A 14779-nucleotide genomic window follows, 5' to 3' on the forward strand; every position below is an offset into this window, starting at 1 on the left:
TAGGTTATATAACACTGGTATGTTGCAGGTTGTGTGTCTAGGTTATATAACACTGGTGTGTTGCAGGTTGTGTGTCTAGGTTATATAACACTGGTATGTTGCAGGTGGTGTCAGACCAGGAGCAGGAGGAAGAGATGGAGATGGACACATTGAGGCAGCAGCAGACAGACACCCTCAACAAAGTCCTATCTTCCAACATTGAGCTCTCACTAGAGTGAGTCATTGCCTATTTGTCACAACTACAAGATGAATTCATTTGGTTTGTTATTGATGAGATACATATAAACATGCTCTGACATAGCTTTGTAAATGATGAACAGGGCCCGAGAACGGATTCTGAAGGAACACAACCAGAACATGCAGTCCCTTTCCAATCAGCTGCAGCGCAGTAAGATGAGGCAGCAAAAAAGGTGAGTGTACACCATCTACAAGATGTTTAGCTATTTAGTTCCCATATAGGATTAGATATAACCAATTTCTTAAAACATTGTTTGTGCACTTGTGCAAATATCACTTCACAAGCACCAACGTAAACATCATCAGGATGGCATTGTTTACATCATTCAAATCTTAGTGTGACACAAGGTCGGTAGGACGTCACACTATAAACATCATAGCTGAAGATTGTTGACGTCATTTGACAATTGTGGTTTTCTAAGATGGCGGTAATGATCAGTGTCTTTTTATGAAGGGGAACTCAAAAGGATTAGGAAATAATGGGTTATATAGAAACTATTACTCACATGTGTGTCATACTCATTTTACGAAACTCAAGTAAGAATTTAATACCCTCGTTCTCACTTTGGAAATATAAAAATTCTGACACTCATTTTGTAAAATCAGAGTCGTGAAACAATCTCTTTTGATTGACCATTTGGTTTGCAATAAGACACAGCTCATATCTGAAGAAGACTTTGTGCATCAGTGTTGACATAATGGCAATGCTTTTCACAATAACAATGACACCACAATGGTAATGTCATCACAGCATATTGTTGACCCTGTTAGCTTCTCAGCACAGTCTTCAATTCTGCCCAAGTTACATTGCTTCTTAACTTCATAAGATAATGTGTCAGAATTTATTAACATTGTATTTCCCTTTAATATTCCGTTTTGGAGACCCATAATATGGACACTTGTTTCAAAAAACATGTATAACAGACTCGCATTTAGCATTTAAAATGAAAGATATTACACTTCCGGTACTCATTCCAGCCTTGAAGTCAAACTGAATCAACGCCGGGCCAAACTAGAAGATATGCAAGCCAGACATGCAGAAATGAGAAGAGCTAAGCAAAATGCAAAACAGAAAGAAAAAGATAAACTGGAACAACAGCTGGTGGGTTTTTTCTGTTGGAAGGTGGTGGGTCTGATACAAGACTGGGATTTGGAGAAATTTTAAGAGAAATTCTGGAGAGTTGTGTTTTGCACACACCTACACACACACAAAGTTTGTAATGATGCACTAACTATTGCACTATATGAACAAACATTCAAACTATATCAAATATGTCGTAACAGTTTGAGGATTAACAAGTTGACATTGTTGTAGGCTGCTGAAATGAGTGTGGAGGAGGGGAGGCTGGAGGCTGGCAGACAGGCAGCATTGCTGGCCCTGCAGCAGCAGCTGGCCCGGGAGACGGAGGAGGCCCTGCTGCAACAGGACCAGGAGATCAGCTTACTGATTGGCCGGCTCCAGGTAACCAGCAGGGAACATAGGACTTAGGCACATTGGAATCCAACATCAATTGGAACCACCCCAGGGGAGGGGAGGTAACTCTGTCATAACAACATGTCATAAATAGGACAACAAACAACCATAGGAGGAGGATTAAAAAAGATTTTATTAAGGCAGCATTTGGATATGCACTTCTGGATGTCACTTTTGATGAGTACAAAAACCAAAGTTTTGTTTAATCTGAAGTTTACATTTAATAATTCTTAATGTAATGAATTATTTCAATAGTCTGGACAGTTTTACTATGTATCATAAATAAGATCCATGAGAGTACCATCTGGCTAACACATTCAGTATCATGAATAACAGGCTATAGAAAACTGAATCTTTACCCCAAACAGACCTAAAAATCAATGTCTTCTTTTCAAATGAAGAATGGTCAAACTCCTATAGAATCACTTGTCATCAGCTGTAAATCAAACAAACATGCACTGTAATTGTCCAATTGTCACTGTTGTACATTTAACTACTATCGATTCCTCATTAGTGTCACTTACAATCAGCAATCAAACTATCAGTGTCAGCAGTGCATGATCTTTGTCACCTTATTGTTGCAAGCATGGCATAGTCATGCAGTTTGTGTAGTGTTAAAATTACTTAAACTAGTCTCCTGTAAAGTCTCCTTATCTCTTAGACTATTTCCAAATTACCAACTGCCATCACCTGCACATGTTTGTTTAAAGCAGGGTGTAACCATCTCACTCAGCAGGTCAGCTGTCATATTTCAACAAGGATGAGAAGAACTGAAAGTGATGTCACCAATTTCCGCAGTTTCTGTCAGAAGACATGCTCTTTCTTTGGATTCCCAATGCTGCAATAGTTTTTCTTTGAATGCCAAATAATTCTGTTACTACTGATGAATGTACCAAGAAGTTGATGATCAATTGGGTACCAAATTCATCCTAGGTTTTAAACATTCAATAATACATGGCATAAAAATTTGATCTACAATAACTTCTTGGGTTGTTTCTGATTTGTGTTTGTGTTGGTTTTCTTTTGTTAAAATCCAAATTTCAGAATCGAAGTGCTAAAGAAGTCAAGCCGAATTGTTTTAGAAAGCTGACATCTGTTTGGCTCTAGAGTCCATTATCTTTCATTTAGGTATTCACTTAATGCAGCCATCTATGGAGGCCTTCACGCAGGTCTTCACTTACATAGGTACCTTATCAGAGTAAAACATCAGATGTTCAATTTGAGCACTTGCACCTCAATAGTTGAGAGTATATAGATATGAGTCATGCCCATCATGTTGTAGTACAATTGTAAAAGAAGTGAAAGATGTGACATCAATCTTGATGGATATTTTAAATTTGGATGTTTGTGTATATGTGCGGTTAAGTTTGATATGTATACCCTCCTTGTACAGGTGGGACAGGCGCGGAGGCAAGCTATATTGAGGAAGCAGGACAAGACAATGAAGGAGCTGCAGGTAAACCAACAGTCGAGGGCTAAGCAAAGTATCCATCTATCATGGCAGTGATCCATGTTATGAATGTTGCGATGGATCAGGGAAGGTGTTCATTGTCAGTTTTATCCAGGGGTCATTTAGCTTAGTAGCTGTATGTATTCATGTACCGAGAACAAGTTCCCAGTGAATCATTCACCATGTCAATAAATACTGTAATGTTAAAATAAGCATATGTGGTGTTGGAAGGTGTGTGATGTTATTCCTGTGGCCCCCACAGGACCAGTTGGAGCGGCGGATGACGCAGGGTGGGGACCTTCCTCGGAGCTACACAGATCAGCTCATACAGCAGCACCACAACCAGGTGGAGAACCTCAACGACCACATCCAGCGTAACAGACAGAAGCAGGAGAGGATTATCTTGGAGAAACTACAGACCAAACGCCATATGAAGGAAAAGTCAGTCAGCATGCTTGTCAGTGTTGTTGTAAATTGTGATTATTCCTATTTTGTAAAAACTCTTAATCTGAGGAATATGTTTAAGCATTGACATCAGTTTGTGGATTTACGCAAAGTGCGCACAATAGATTTTACGTTTATACCCCCATAAATGCAAATACATGTTGAAGTCAAATCTTATCAGTTGATATGTCACCAATAACTTCACACTCTGCTTATTTAACACAATAAAACTGTAAATAACAATACGAATCAATGAGATCATTCAGCGCAATAATACAACACAAGCCCCACCCATTTTGTTATCAAACAATCAGGAAACAGTACATTTTGGCGTTGCCAAATTTAAAATAATCCTTCATGTACTGAAGCAGCCCTCTGTGTTTATGTGAGATATTTGTATGATTTTTAACTAGAAATAGTGTGGTGTCGTTTTTACCGAACAAGCAGGTATTGCCAAACAAAAATTCATTTCTTTGTTTTTTCTCTCATATGTCTTGAAAGAGAAACTTCTGCCAGAATGGTTGTCTGCTTTGAATATGTAAATTAAGACATGCAGAAAAGAAAACAGATTTAAAGAAAAACAACGGGCATCACATCCATCCTAATATGTATAATGGGCGATAAAAGAGCTGAGCCAGCAAGTCTGGCCATAACTGTGACAGCCCTATCTAAAAATAACAACATGTCTATTTTAGTACAGTTACACAATTTTGGACCATCTTTGTTGGCCATATATGGACAGTACGGGTTGATCAAGGCTAACCCTGCACTTGTTCACCCTGTCATCATTTACCAAACAAGTCTCATGGACCTCAACATCATGATGATAGTTGTGTGGTTAATGAGATTGGACATATTGATAGTGCAACAAACACTGTTGTATGTGGTTTATATACTGTTAAAAGAAACACAAAACAAGATATGTGTGTCTCTATACAATATTCTTCGGTGTCAGATCCTAATTAGTCTCACAGAATTGCCTTGGTATCAGTATATGGCAGGAAAAAGTCCTACATGTACATCTTGATGTCCAGACTACTTTAATTAATGTAGAGGGAGCACAGCATATGTGCAGTCAGACAATAAATGTATCTGACAAAGAACAAGAATCGTCAGCTCTGGAAATGTGTCCTGTTTCACAAACACAATCATTGTTTTAACAAGGAGTGAGTCACATTGTCCCAGCTACCTCGTTCTCCCTAACTAATTGTTTTTTTTCACATGGAACAATTTGACCAGTCACCGTCGAGACCCCCGCAAGAACTACCATTTGACATAGAATCGTCTATCTACAACAAATATGACTTTTAACGAGACAAAGTATGGCATTTTTGATATATGTATCCATTCTTTGTCAACTAATGTTCGTTTCAAGGCGCCAATAGTGGTAATTTGACTGGTTGCTATTTATAACGGTGAGTTGTGCAATCTTCCGATTGCTTCACACTTGATTTCGCCGAAGTTAATTAAAACAATATAAAAAGGAATTTTGAATAAAATTAATGGAATAAGTTACAAACATAAGTCCAGATATACAATGAAAACATTTCATAACCAGACAGTGTAATTACAAGATTACATTGTGTACTTCAGTACGGATTTGTTGACATGGTATTCCGGTGTTATGTGCTCACGGTAATGTCTTTGCTTTGGGGGGGCACGGGTGGCCCAGTCGTCTAAGGCGCTGCGATTCGCTGTGCAGAGTTGCGTCCCTTGGGCATGCCAGAAACCTATGATTGTGGGTTCGAATCCCGGTTCGCCCCAATTATGTTTCTAGGTTTGTCAGCACCATACCTGTGCTCGTGGGTTTCCCCGAAGTGGTAAACGTCTTAGACCTGAATCACTTCGGGCTTTCCTCCCACATCAAGCTGACACGCCGTGATATAACTGGAATACTGTTAAAAGCGGCGTTAAAACCCAACTCACTCACTCACTCTTTGCTTTGGGGGGAAAAACATCGAAACTCATTATGGCGTGTATAATGCGCACCCCTTCTACACAGCTGTGTTTTTTTTGGAAAAAGGTACGCACTATACTCAAGAAAACTTTAAACATTAGGTTGCTAAATAACTTACTTTTTCATCAGGAACATGTTAGTTGGGGCATGTCGATAAACTTTTGAAAATATGCAATCATGACCTCATGTACATGTCAAGGGCAGTTAATCTCACGGCTTGGATGAGAGTGCTTTCCCTTTCACAGTGCACACTGCTGACTAAGGGGCACCTTGCCTTTTCATGCATCAGACTCTACAGTGTTATTTAATTTTTCACAATTCCAGTCACATAAATCATTGTCGGCTGTAGACTGAAAGGTTGACCAGCAGGGATAACGGGGGTATGTGAGCTTTGCTCACTTCTTTCTTGTTTGATAGACCCATGAACATAAGAACTGCAGACCAGTAATATGTGCAGAACATATATTAGTAAAATGTTGCCAGTAAACCAAAACAAAGTAACATACAAATCATGAAAAGCTTGCATTACCTTCTATCAGTAAATATTACTGTGAATGTCAATAAAGTATCATCCATTTTGTTGTTGTATCTGTTCGGAAAATTTACAAATATTGTCTTCTAACAAATGGCGAGATGTGGATCGATTGTCAGTGATATAATGTGCAGACCCATACTCATTATAATTTTCTTGGGTTGCCTGGGATAATCTGGTCTGGCTTTTTTATAGATAGACAGTATAACTTGAAATATTACTAAGTGCATCTCACACTGAACTACTTTAAAGAAATTGGTCTGTACACTGGTCCCTCGCTACAACGCTACCAGCGGTTCACATGGTGGAGGGCGTGGGGGTTCTTCAACTTATGATTTCCGGTCTTGTTACAAGCAAGGAGCACTGTAACATGTTGCCTGGCTTTCTTGAAACCTGTCTTCTGCCTGGGGTCATTTTTCTCGGCGAGAGTCTTGTCAGGGAGCATCCTATAGTACAGGCCGGTCTCATCAGCATTGTATATCTGCTCATCATGCAGGCCTTCTGCGTCAATGATGTCTCGGAGTATCGTTGGATATGCTGCAGCAGATTCAACATCGGCAGATTTAGTCTCGCTGCTGACGGTGATGGACTTGATCCCGTCACGTCGCTGGAACCTCCAAAACCAGCCATCACTGGCCTTGAAGGTGTCGTTGTCCCCGTTTATCTTCCTCGACATCTTCTGAGCCTGGACCGTAAGTATTTCATCCGAAAGGGGAATGCGTGAACCACTCGAACAAGGCCTTGTCCAGAGTAGTGTCGTCGGCTCCACGGATTCTCTCCTGTTGTGGCATTCGGTGGCAGCTGACTGAAGTTTTTCCTCATCTTAATCTAACACCAAATGGTCCCCGCTGGAACGCCGGACTGGCGGCTCACACTGGCCTGTGAAGCACCATCTCTAACATTCTTCACGATGTCTAGCTTTTCTTGCACTGTGTACGCTTTCCTCATGTTGAAATTGGAATGCCCTTGATCTGATAAATTCACTTTATATACAGTAACGTATGTCAAGCCAGATTAATTGGTTTGATACGGTTACTTGATCCAAATCAAAAGGAGTTGACAGTGTTGCCTCAAATTGGATTGCCCACTAATTAAGAATATGAACTTCGCTCGTGGTTCTCTTTTATTGCATGCATGCGCTTCTAAGATCAAAGGATGTATAGAGTGAAAAGTTAACTAGTAGAACAATCGTGTTTCCGGGACTTGCCACGGATGTTTTCAAACAGATTATTAGAACTCCATTCAGCGATAAACGGTTGATTATGCAATGAGAAGCGTTATGTGCAAATGAACAACGAACAACAATACAATCATGTCTGTGTAAAACTCTCAGTATACAAGTGTGCATAAATTTTGGGAGCCATGTGTTATCGCGCGTAGTAACCGAAGTAGCGCTTTACCAAAGAGCGCAATAGCAAGCAATCACTTTATCATATGTTTTGAATATGTATATGAATAACTAATTGCTTGTTTTTAAAATTTGGTGTGATGCTATAATTTTATGAACAGTGATTATTGAAGGCTCGGCCTCAGATGTTAAAGTATCATAAAATGATTATATAAGGACATGGCTCCATTATGACAGGCTCCGCCATCATGCATGATAGCGGAGCTTCAAATTAAGACAAGAGATATTATTGGATGAAATGGTCGCGGATGTGGAGGTACTGGTGGACTACGGCAATGAGCTTAACCCCTGTTAAGCAACCCCAACTGCAGCAACTGCTGCCCTGCAACAACCGTTGCCAAGCAACCCATGTTGCTTACCAATGCAGCGCCTGCTGCCCTGTAACTACCTTTGCCAAGCAACCCATGTTGCTTACCAATGCAGCGCCCGCTGCCCTGCAACTACCGTTGCCAAGCAACCCATGTTGCTATGCAGCTATCGCTGCCAGGCAAGTACCATTGCCAAACCATGAGCGAGGGCAACTATTGTTGCCAAGCTGACCATCCGCTGTAAAGCGGACACTAAGCCATCTGCTGTAAAGCAGAATGGATAACCATTGTTCCTGCTGTAAAGCGGGTAACCCTATCCTAAATAATTTATAATTTGGGATGTATCCCAAGACGCCAAATGTAACTTGTAATGCAGTCCACCAGCACCCCGCCACAAGCACCAAGGTGCTTCCCCACAACCACGACCATTCGCGCTCATGTACACCCACCGTGTTATCCTATACTGAAAATGTTTCCTACAAGCATACAGCGGAAAGGGAGCTGCCAATGTTTTGTGTGAAAAGATCAAGTCCGCCCGGTGACAAATGAACCCCGTGACGCAGGTACAGTTGCTGCTCCTGCCGGTTGAACACTGTGTGGGGAACCCGTATCCCCCCAAGCTCACGGGCCCTGTTCACCACTCGTCTGTTCAGCTTCTGCCTGGCCCCGGGCATGGCTGGCTACATGCCAGTACCTCCGTGGCAGCATGTCTGAACACAGAATGACCGCACCAGGTAGGAGGAGGTGTATCCTCAGGAGTGCCAGCTTGATCTCATGATATAGCTGACCATATATATGTTCGAACCAAGGTGAATCACCACCGCCTTTGGTGGTGTCTGCATTGCTTTGACCTGGGCATCTATCAGCTCGGTCAGCTCCTCCCACCTCATGCCGCCCCTTGCCAACCAGAGACATCCCCCTGGAATACCGAAGTCAATGTCCTGTAGGTGCTCTCTCGCCCGAGTCAGGAAGCTGGACCCAATCAACCATACTGAAAACATGAATCAATAGGAAGAAAACTGTTCTTGCATGGTTGGCGATTGAAATAATTGCAGGTATGGGTATATAGCTTTTATAACATTCTGACCCCCACCTACCAAAGTGCTGTATCAAATCTGAACTCACTCCGTTACCGGCTGCTGTCGTTGCTGCGCCAATCCTGAAGGAATGCGAAGAGTATGCTGCTGTGCAGATGCCGCTATGAAATTGATACCTGGTCAGGGGAGATTTATCAAAGTGTACGAAAGCTTGAGTCTGACCCTGTGATCTAACTGTTAGGTATGCTTTAACTGCAGCCACTGGACACAGATTGTGGCTGTGCTCCTCGGTGCGGTCTTCCATGCTGTGTAGCCTATGGTACGTTGAGATACCGGCCATATACGTTCTTACCGTACTCGGTGCATGTCCTGACACTGACAGGTGAGCAATGAAATGTACCAGATGAGTTATTGGGAACGGCCAGACATCTCCCAGGTTTTGTGATGCCCTGAATGCTTGCAATGCTTGGGTTCCTGCCTGGTAAGTTGCCCACGTGTTTGCCGCCAATGATCGCTGAAGGAGCCTCTCTGCCTCGATTGTTAGCCCTGCCAGAGATTGCCTGGAAGTGGTGTGGGATGCAGATAGGCTGATGGAGCTGCATTGCGGAATCGTTCCCACTGAAATCTCGACAGTGCATCTGCGATAATATTGTCGTGTGTTGTTATATATCTGGCCTTGAACAAAATGTTGTGTTTGAGGCACTGCAGCACTAGCTGCCTAATCAGTGACATGATTCTGGGTGCCTTTGAAGACTGTTTATTTATTATTGACACTACAGCTTGGTTATCACAAAAGAAAAGTACTTTCCTGTTAGCAAAGGCTGTCCCCCACAGACAAACTGACAGCACAATCGGAAACAACTCCAGCAGTGTCATGTCACGAGTCAACCGTCCTCCACCCACTCACGGGGCCAGAGCCCGTTTGCCCAGTTCCCGTTATAGTATGCGCCGAACCCCACACTGCTGGCTGCGTCAGTAAACAGCTGCAGACATGTATTGTCAGCCCACTTTTTATTCTGAAAAACTGACACACCATTAAATTCCCCCAAGAACCCGAGCCAAACCTCTAGGTCCTCCCGAACTCCCTGCGTGATGCGAACACGGTGTGCTTGATGACTTACCTTTGTATAGGCGTCAATCAGTCTGCGGCAAAACGGTCTACCCATGGGTATTGCCCGGCATATGAAATTTAGCTTACCCACCAGAGACTGCAAAGCTTTACGGGTCACTTTGTGCTTACCTGAGGCCAGCATATCGTGTATGATTGCGTTGATATTTACAATCTTTTCCTGTGGTATTCTAACCTGCATCCTGACAGTGTCGATTTCAAGACCTAGGAATGTTAAGCAGGATGCAGGACCTACTGTCTTCTCATGTGCTACGGGTACACCCAGCTCCTGGAAAGTACTGAGACATGCATCAAGGTTGTCACCACAGTCTTTCGTTCCTGCAGTTCCGCCTGTGAGAAAATCATCAAGGTAATGCATGAGTTGGCCGTTAGGCAACTTTTGCTGGACACACCATTGCAAAAAGGTGCTGAATTTTTCAAACCCTGAGCATGATATGGAACAGCCAAACGGCAAGCATTTATCAAAGTAGTATTTACCTTGAAAGCACAAGCCTAGCAACTCAAAGTCCTGAGGGTGTACCGGCATAATCCTGAAAGCCGATTTCACATCAAATTTTGCAAGTAGAGCATTTGGACCAAGTTGCTGTACCAAACTGACAGCCTCGTCGAACCGTGCATATGACACGGAGCATGCTTCGCTGTCTATGTTGTCGTTGATTGATCTGCCTTGAGGATAAGAAAGGTGGTGTATTAAACGAATATCGTCTGTCCCCAGCAAGGACTGACTCTTACCCGTTTGCTTTTTGAGTACGAGACCGATGGGTGAAACTTGTAGGTTCAGCCGGGGCGGCGTTTCAAAAGGACCTGCCACCCTACCTAATTTTACTTCCTTTTTCAATTTGGCAGCTACTATCTCTTGTAAAATGGGATCCCTGGCTGAGCGTAGATTCTCAGACCAACGACTTAGGCGTGCCCCACTATATTCCAGTTGAAAACCTGATTCCAAACCTTGTAATAAATAAATGGCATGGGCATGGTTAGAATGCTTGTACAATTGCAAATGTCGCTTTAATCTAGTGAGTATGAGTGAAGTTGGGGCCAGTGCCTTTAGCATGGGTTGCCTGTGTGGAGTTAAGTTGTTTGGAGGGTCTACGACCCCCCTTTGCGCGAAAGCAAGAATAGGCGGGATGTTGTTCGCCACAATTGGAGCATTTATGAATAAACTTGCATTCTGGCCTGGCGCACCTTGACCTGTTGTAGTCCCAGCATGCGTTGACTGTAAAGTCACGGCCCCTGCTGAAAGGCACTGTTAAGCGTTCAGTCTTATTTTCTTGTGCTTCAACCACAATTCACCGTCTATCTTGCCCCACTCCCGAATTGGGTCTCGTGCCATACAGTGTCGGAATTGCTGGTCGTAGTTTAACCAGCCAAAACCACCGGAGCGGACTGCGGCATTACGGATTATTTCCATGTATGCCAACATGCCCTGTACGGTGGACTGACAAAATGTTTCACCACGTAAATGCTCATATATATGTGGAAAGCTGACGTCCATTGGCCTATGCTTAATGCCCTGGCGTGAGCCAGCTTGGCCGGCGAGAATCGCAGATTACCCGACGAATCCATCTGCATCTTAAATGCATCGTCATCGTCATGCGACTGTGCGCCTGGCAACAATGTAGTCAACTCCACAAACTCCCCCCTCAATACTCTCTCCCGTACAACTTGACGGACGTGAGCGCTGATAGCATCCGATGACAACACATCGGGATTTCTTGACACCACCGCCTAGCATATCCAGTATGCTGTATGAATAACTAATTGCTTGTTTTTAAAATTTGGTGTGATGCTATAATTTTATGAACCGTGATTATTGAAGGCTCGGCCTCAGATGTTAAAGTATCATAAAATGATTATTGTCCCCCGTATGACATGTAATCCCTATCATAATCAATGGAACTATCATCAACAGGTGTTTTAAAACAACTGACTGCTGAGCATTTTTTTTTAATATTGTCAAGTATTGTGCACAACCACCAGCTAAAGTGATGTCGTAAATCCTGCTGGGGTATCATGCAGGAAGTCCTTATAAGATTATTAATGACACATCCCGATATGAGTAAATCTGCAGAAACGAAAAACTATATCTGCATGGATTATTTCATTTGATGCGCTCGTGGCAGTATTTGCACAGCCTATATATGTATCCTTTTCCTGGCTACATGTGGATGATTATTTCATCATCTGAATTCAGGAATAACTGGATATTAAGATAACTTGTCAAACAATAATTTATCTGACACTGTTAGCTGAAAAAAATATGCTTAAATACTCTTGTTTATGCTTACACCACGCACGTTTGTGAAAGGAAAGTTGTTTCCCTTCTGATGTTGTAATACAACACCGTTAAAACAACGTGGAACCTGGAATAGGTGTGAAATCATTACAAAACCATCATTTGTTGAGTGAAAACATCAATAATGTTGATATACCACTATAAACAGCATGTTTTGTTAGTTTTTATTCCAGTTATAATTTCATTATTTCAACGTCCATTCGTGTTATGGAACAAATACTCCCTGAAATTGAAAGTATAGGTGCATGTATTCCTTTTATTTAAGACCCCTTGTGAAATACTTGCACTGTACCACCTTGTATGTTGCAAATACTGGAACGGACTGTAAATTGCAAATTTCAGTAACAGGAACGAGGTCAGAGTTTATGACTAAGAGAACACAAAGAAAACTAAAGATGTCACGGTGAATCTATGAACAAAATTCATAAAGTTCACCAACTGTTCAAAACAGCCCGACACGAGTGTTTGGAATAGCCCCAAAAGAGTGTTCAGAATAGCCCAAACTGGCGTCAAACCCAACACTCACGGATGTATCTAGGGACAAGGTACTTTCCGTTTTAAGTCACAATCCATATTGCATTTATTTTCTCCAAGAAGAAATGCAGATAACTTTCTTATTAAGGTTGTTAGAGGCATCTTACTTTCTGTACTTTCGACCTGTGAAGACTGGGGTAGAATAGGTCTTCAGTAACGCATGCTTGCAGTAAAAGGTGACTATGTTTGTTGTTAGAGTAAAAAAACGGGATTGGGTAGTCAGGCTCGCTGACTTGGTTAATGCATGTCATCATGTCCCAATTGTAAAGATCGATGCACATGATGTCAATCACTGGACTGTCTGGTTCAGACTGGATTATTTACAGGCCGCCGTCATATAGCAGGAATATTGCTGAGTGTGGCGTTAAACAACAGACAAAGAAACAAAATTTTAGAGATATCATTAACTCCAATGGTTATATAACTTTGTTATTATCCCCCGCCCCAACGAAGTTGGCCGGGGATATAGAAATGGGTTCCGTCCGTGTGTGTGTGCGTCCGTGTGTGTGTGCGTGCGTGCGTGCGTGCGTGCGTGCGTGCGTGCGTGCGTGTGTTTGTGTGTGTGTGTGTGTGTGTGTGTGTGTGTGTGTGTGTGTGTGTGTGTGTGTGCATGTGTGAGTCCTGAAATCGTTTCCAGAGCATAACTCAGAAACCGTTAAATATTTCTCTACGCAACTTTGCATGTCTATCAGACTCATGCTGAACTGGTGCCTTTTGCTATTTAGGAATTTTATAAATTTTTATTCTTTACGTTTCCATGGCAACAAGTTGGACTTAGGTTCTATAAGGGTGGTGTTTATGTTTCCATGACAACAAGTTGGATTTAAGTTTTAATATAGGATTGGTTTACTTAAGTAGTATAACAAATAAACTGTTAAATATTTCCTTGCCAAGTGGTGTACTGATTACATAGGCCTTGTGTTGTTACCGACATGCTAGTGGTGTACTGATTACATAGGCCTTGTGTTGTTACAGACGTGCTAGTGGTGTACTGATTACATAGGCCTTGTGTTGTTACAGACGTGCTATTGGTGTACTGATTACAAAGGCCTTGTGTTGTTACAGACGTGCTATTGGTGTACTGATTACATAGGCCTTGTGTTGTTACAGACATGCTAGTGGTGTACTGATTACATAGGCCTTGTGTTGTTACAGACATGCTAGTGGTGTACTGATTACATAGACCATGTGTTGTTACAGACGTGCTAGTGGTGTACTGATTTCATAGGCCTTGTGTTGTTACAGACGTGCTAGTGGTGTACTGATTACATAGGCCTTGTGTTCTATAAGGGTGGTGTTCGTTTCCAGAGTGTAACTCAAAAACCGTTAAATACTTTTTTACAAAACTTTGCATGTCTACCGGGCACATACTGAACTGGTGCCTTTTGATATATAGCGCTTTTAGAAATTTTTATTGTTTATGTTTCCATGACAACAAGTTGGATTTAAGTTTTAATATAGGATTGGTTTACTTAAGTAGTATAACAAATAAACTGTTAAATATTTCCTTGCCAAACATTGCATGTCTATATATAAAGCGCATACTGAACTAGTGCCATTTGATATTAAGGAGTTTTAGAAATGTTTATTTTAGAATTTCCATTGCAGCTATTTTGACAGGGCTAAGAGATATGTTGGGTCAGTTACCTGGTTTGGGACCATAATGTGTTAAAATGGGCGGGGGATATAGATGACTTTTTCAACTTTACGCTTGTTAAGGTAGCAAGAGGCATAGCTCTTTTTGTTTTAAGATTAGACATGTTTTTACCTAAACCACCGCATGTTCTCATAACTTAAATTAAACATACATTTTTCCCAAATGGAAGTGCATATAACTTAACAGGGTTATGATGGGAAACACTGGCTACAGGTATGGTTCCTTATTGCTGGTAGAAGAGATAGTGATAATATACAAAACAACAACATTGGTTCACAGGTTTCATACTCATTCACACAATGAGAGTGGAGAGAGA

The 14779-nt window shown here is 41.8% G+C and overlaps 1 protein-coding gene and 3 pseudogenes across 1 annotated transcript in view; 1 reads left to right on the forward strand and 3 right to left on the reverse strand.

Annotated features, from left to right (window-relative positions):
* LOC139452054 (trichohyalin-like) overlaps positions 1–14779 on the forward strand; it is a 66951-nt gene that overhangs the window by 35683 nt on the left and 16489 nt on the right. Inside the window, exons 14-19 of the mRNA XM_071233353.1 lie at positions 105–214; positions 321–410; positions 1216–1339; positions 1553–1699; positions 3105–3167; positions 3424–3602. Coding sequence (XP_071089454.1) covers positions 105–214; positions 321–410; positions 1216–1339; positions 1553–1699; positions 3105–3167; positions 3424–3602 — 713 coding nt within the window. The remainder of the gene's footprint in view (positions 1–104; positions 215–320; positions 411–1215; positions 1340–1552; positions 1700–3104; positions 3168–3423; positions 3603–14779) is intronic.
* LOC139452909 (tigger transposable element derived 5-like) lies at positions 6381–7042 on the reverse strand (annotated as a pseudogene).
* LOC139452910 (uncharacterized) lies at positions 8432–10321 on the reverse strand (annotated as a pseudogene).
* LOC139452911 (uncharacterized) lies at positions 10816–13740 on the reverse strand (annotated as a pseudogene).

Source organism: Haliotis cracherodii, unplaced genomic scaffold (genome assembly GCF_022045235.1).
Source record: "Haliotis cracherodii isolate W230 unplaced genomic scaffold, xgHalCrac1.p SCAF_9, whole genome shotgun sequence".
NCBI lineage: Eukaryota > Metazoa > Mollusca > Gastropoda > Lepetellida > Haliotidae > Haliotis > Haliotis cracherodii.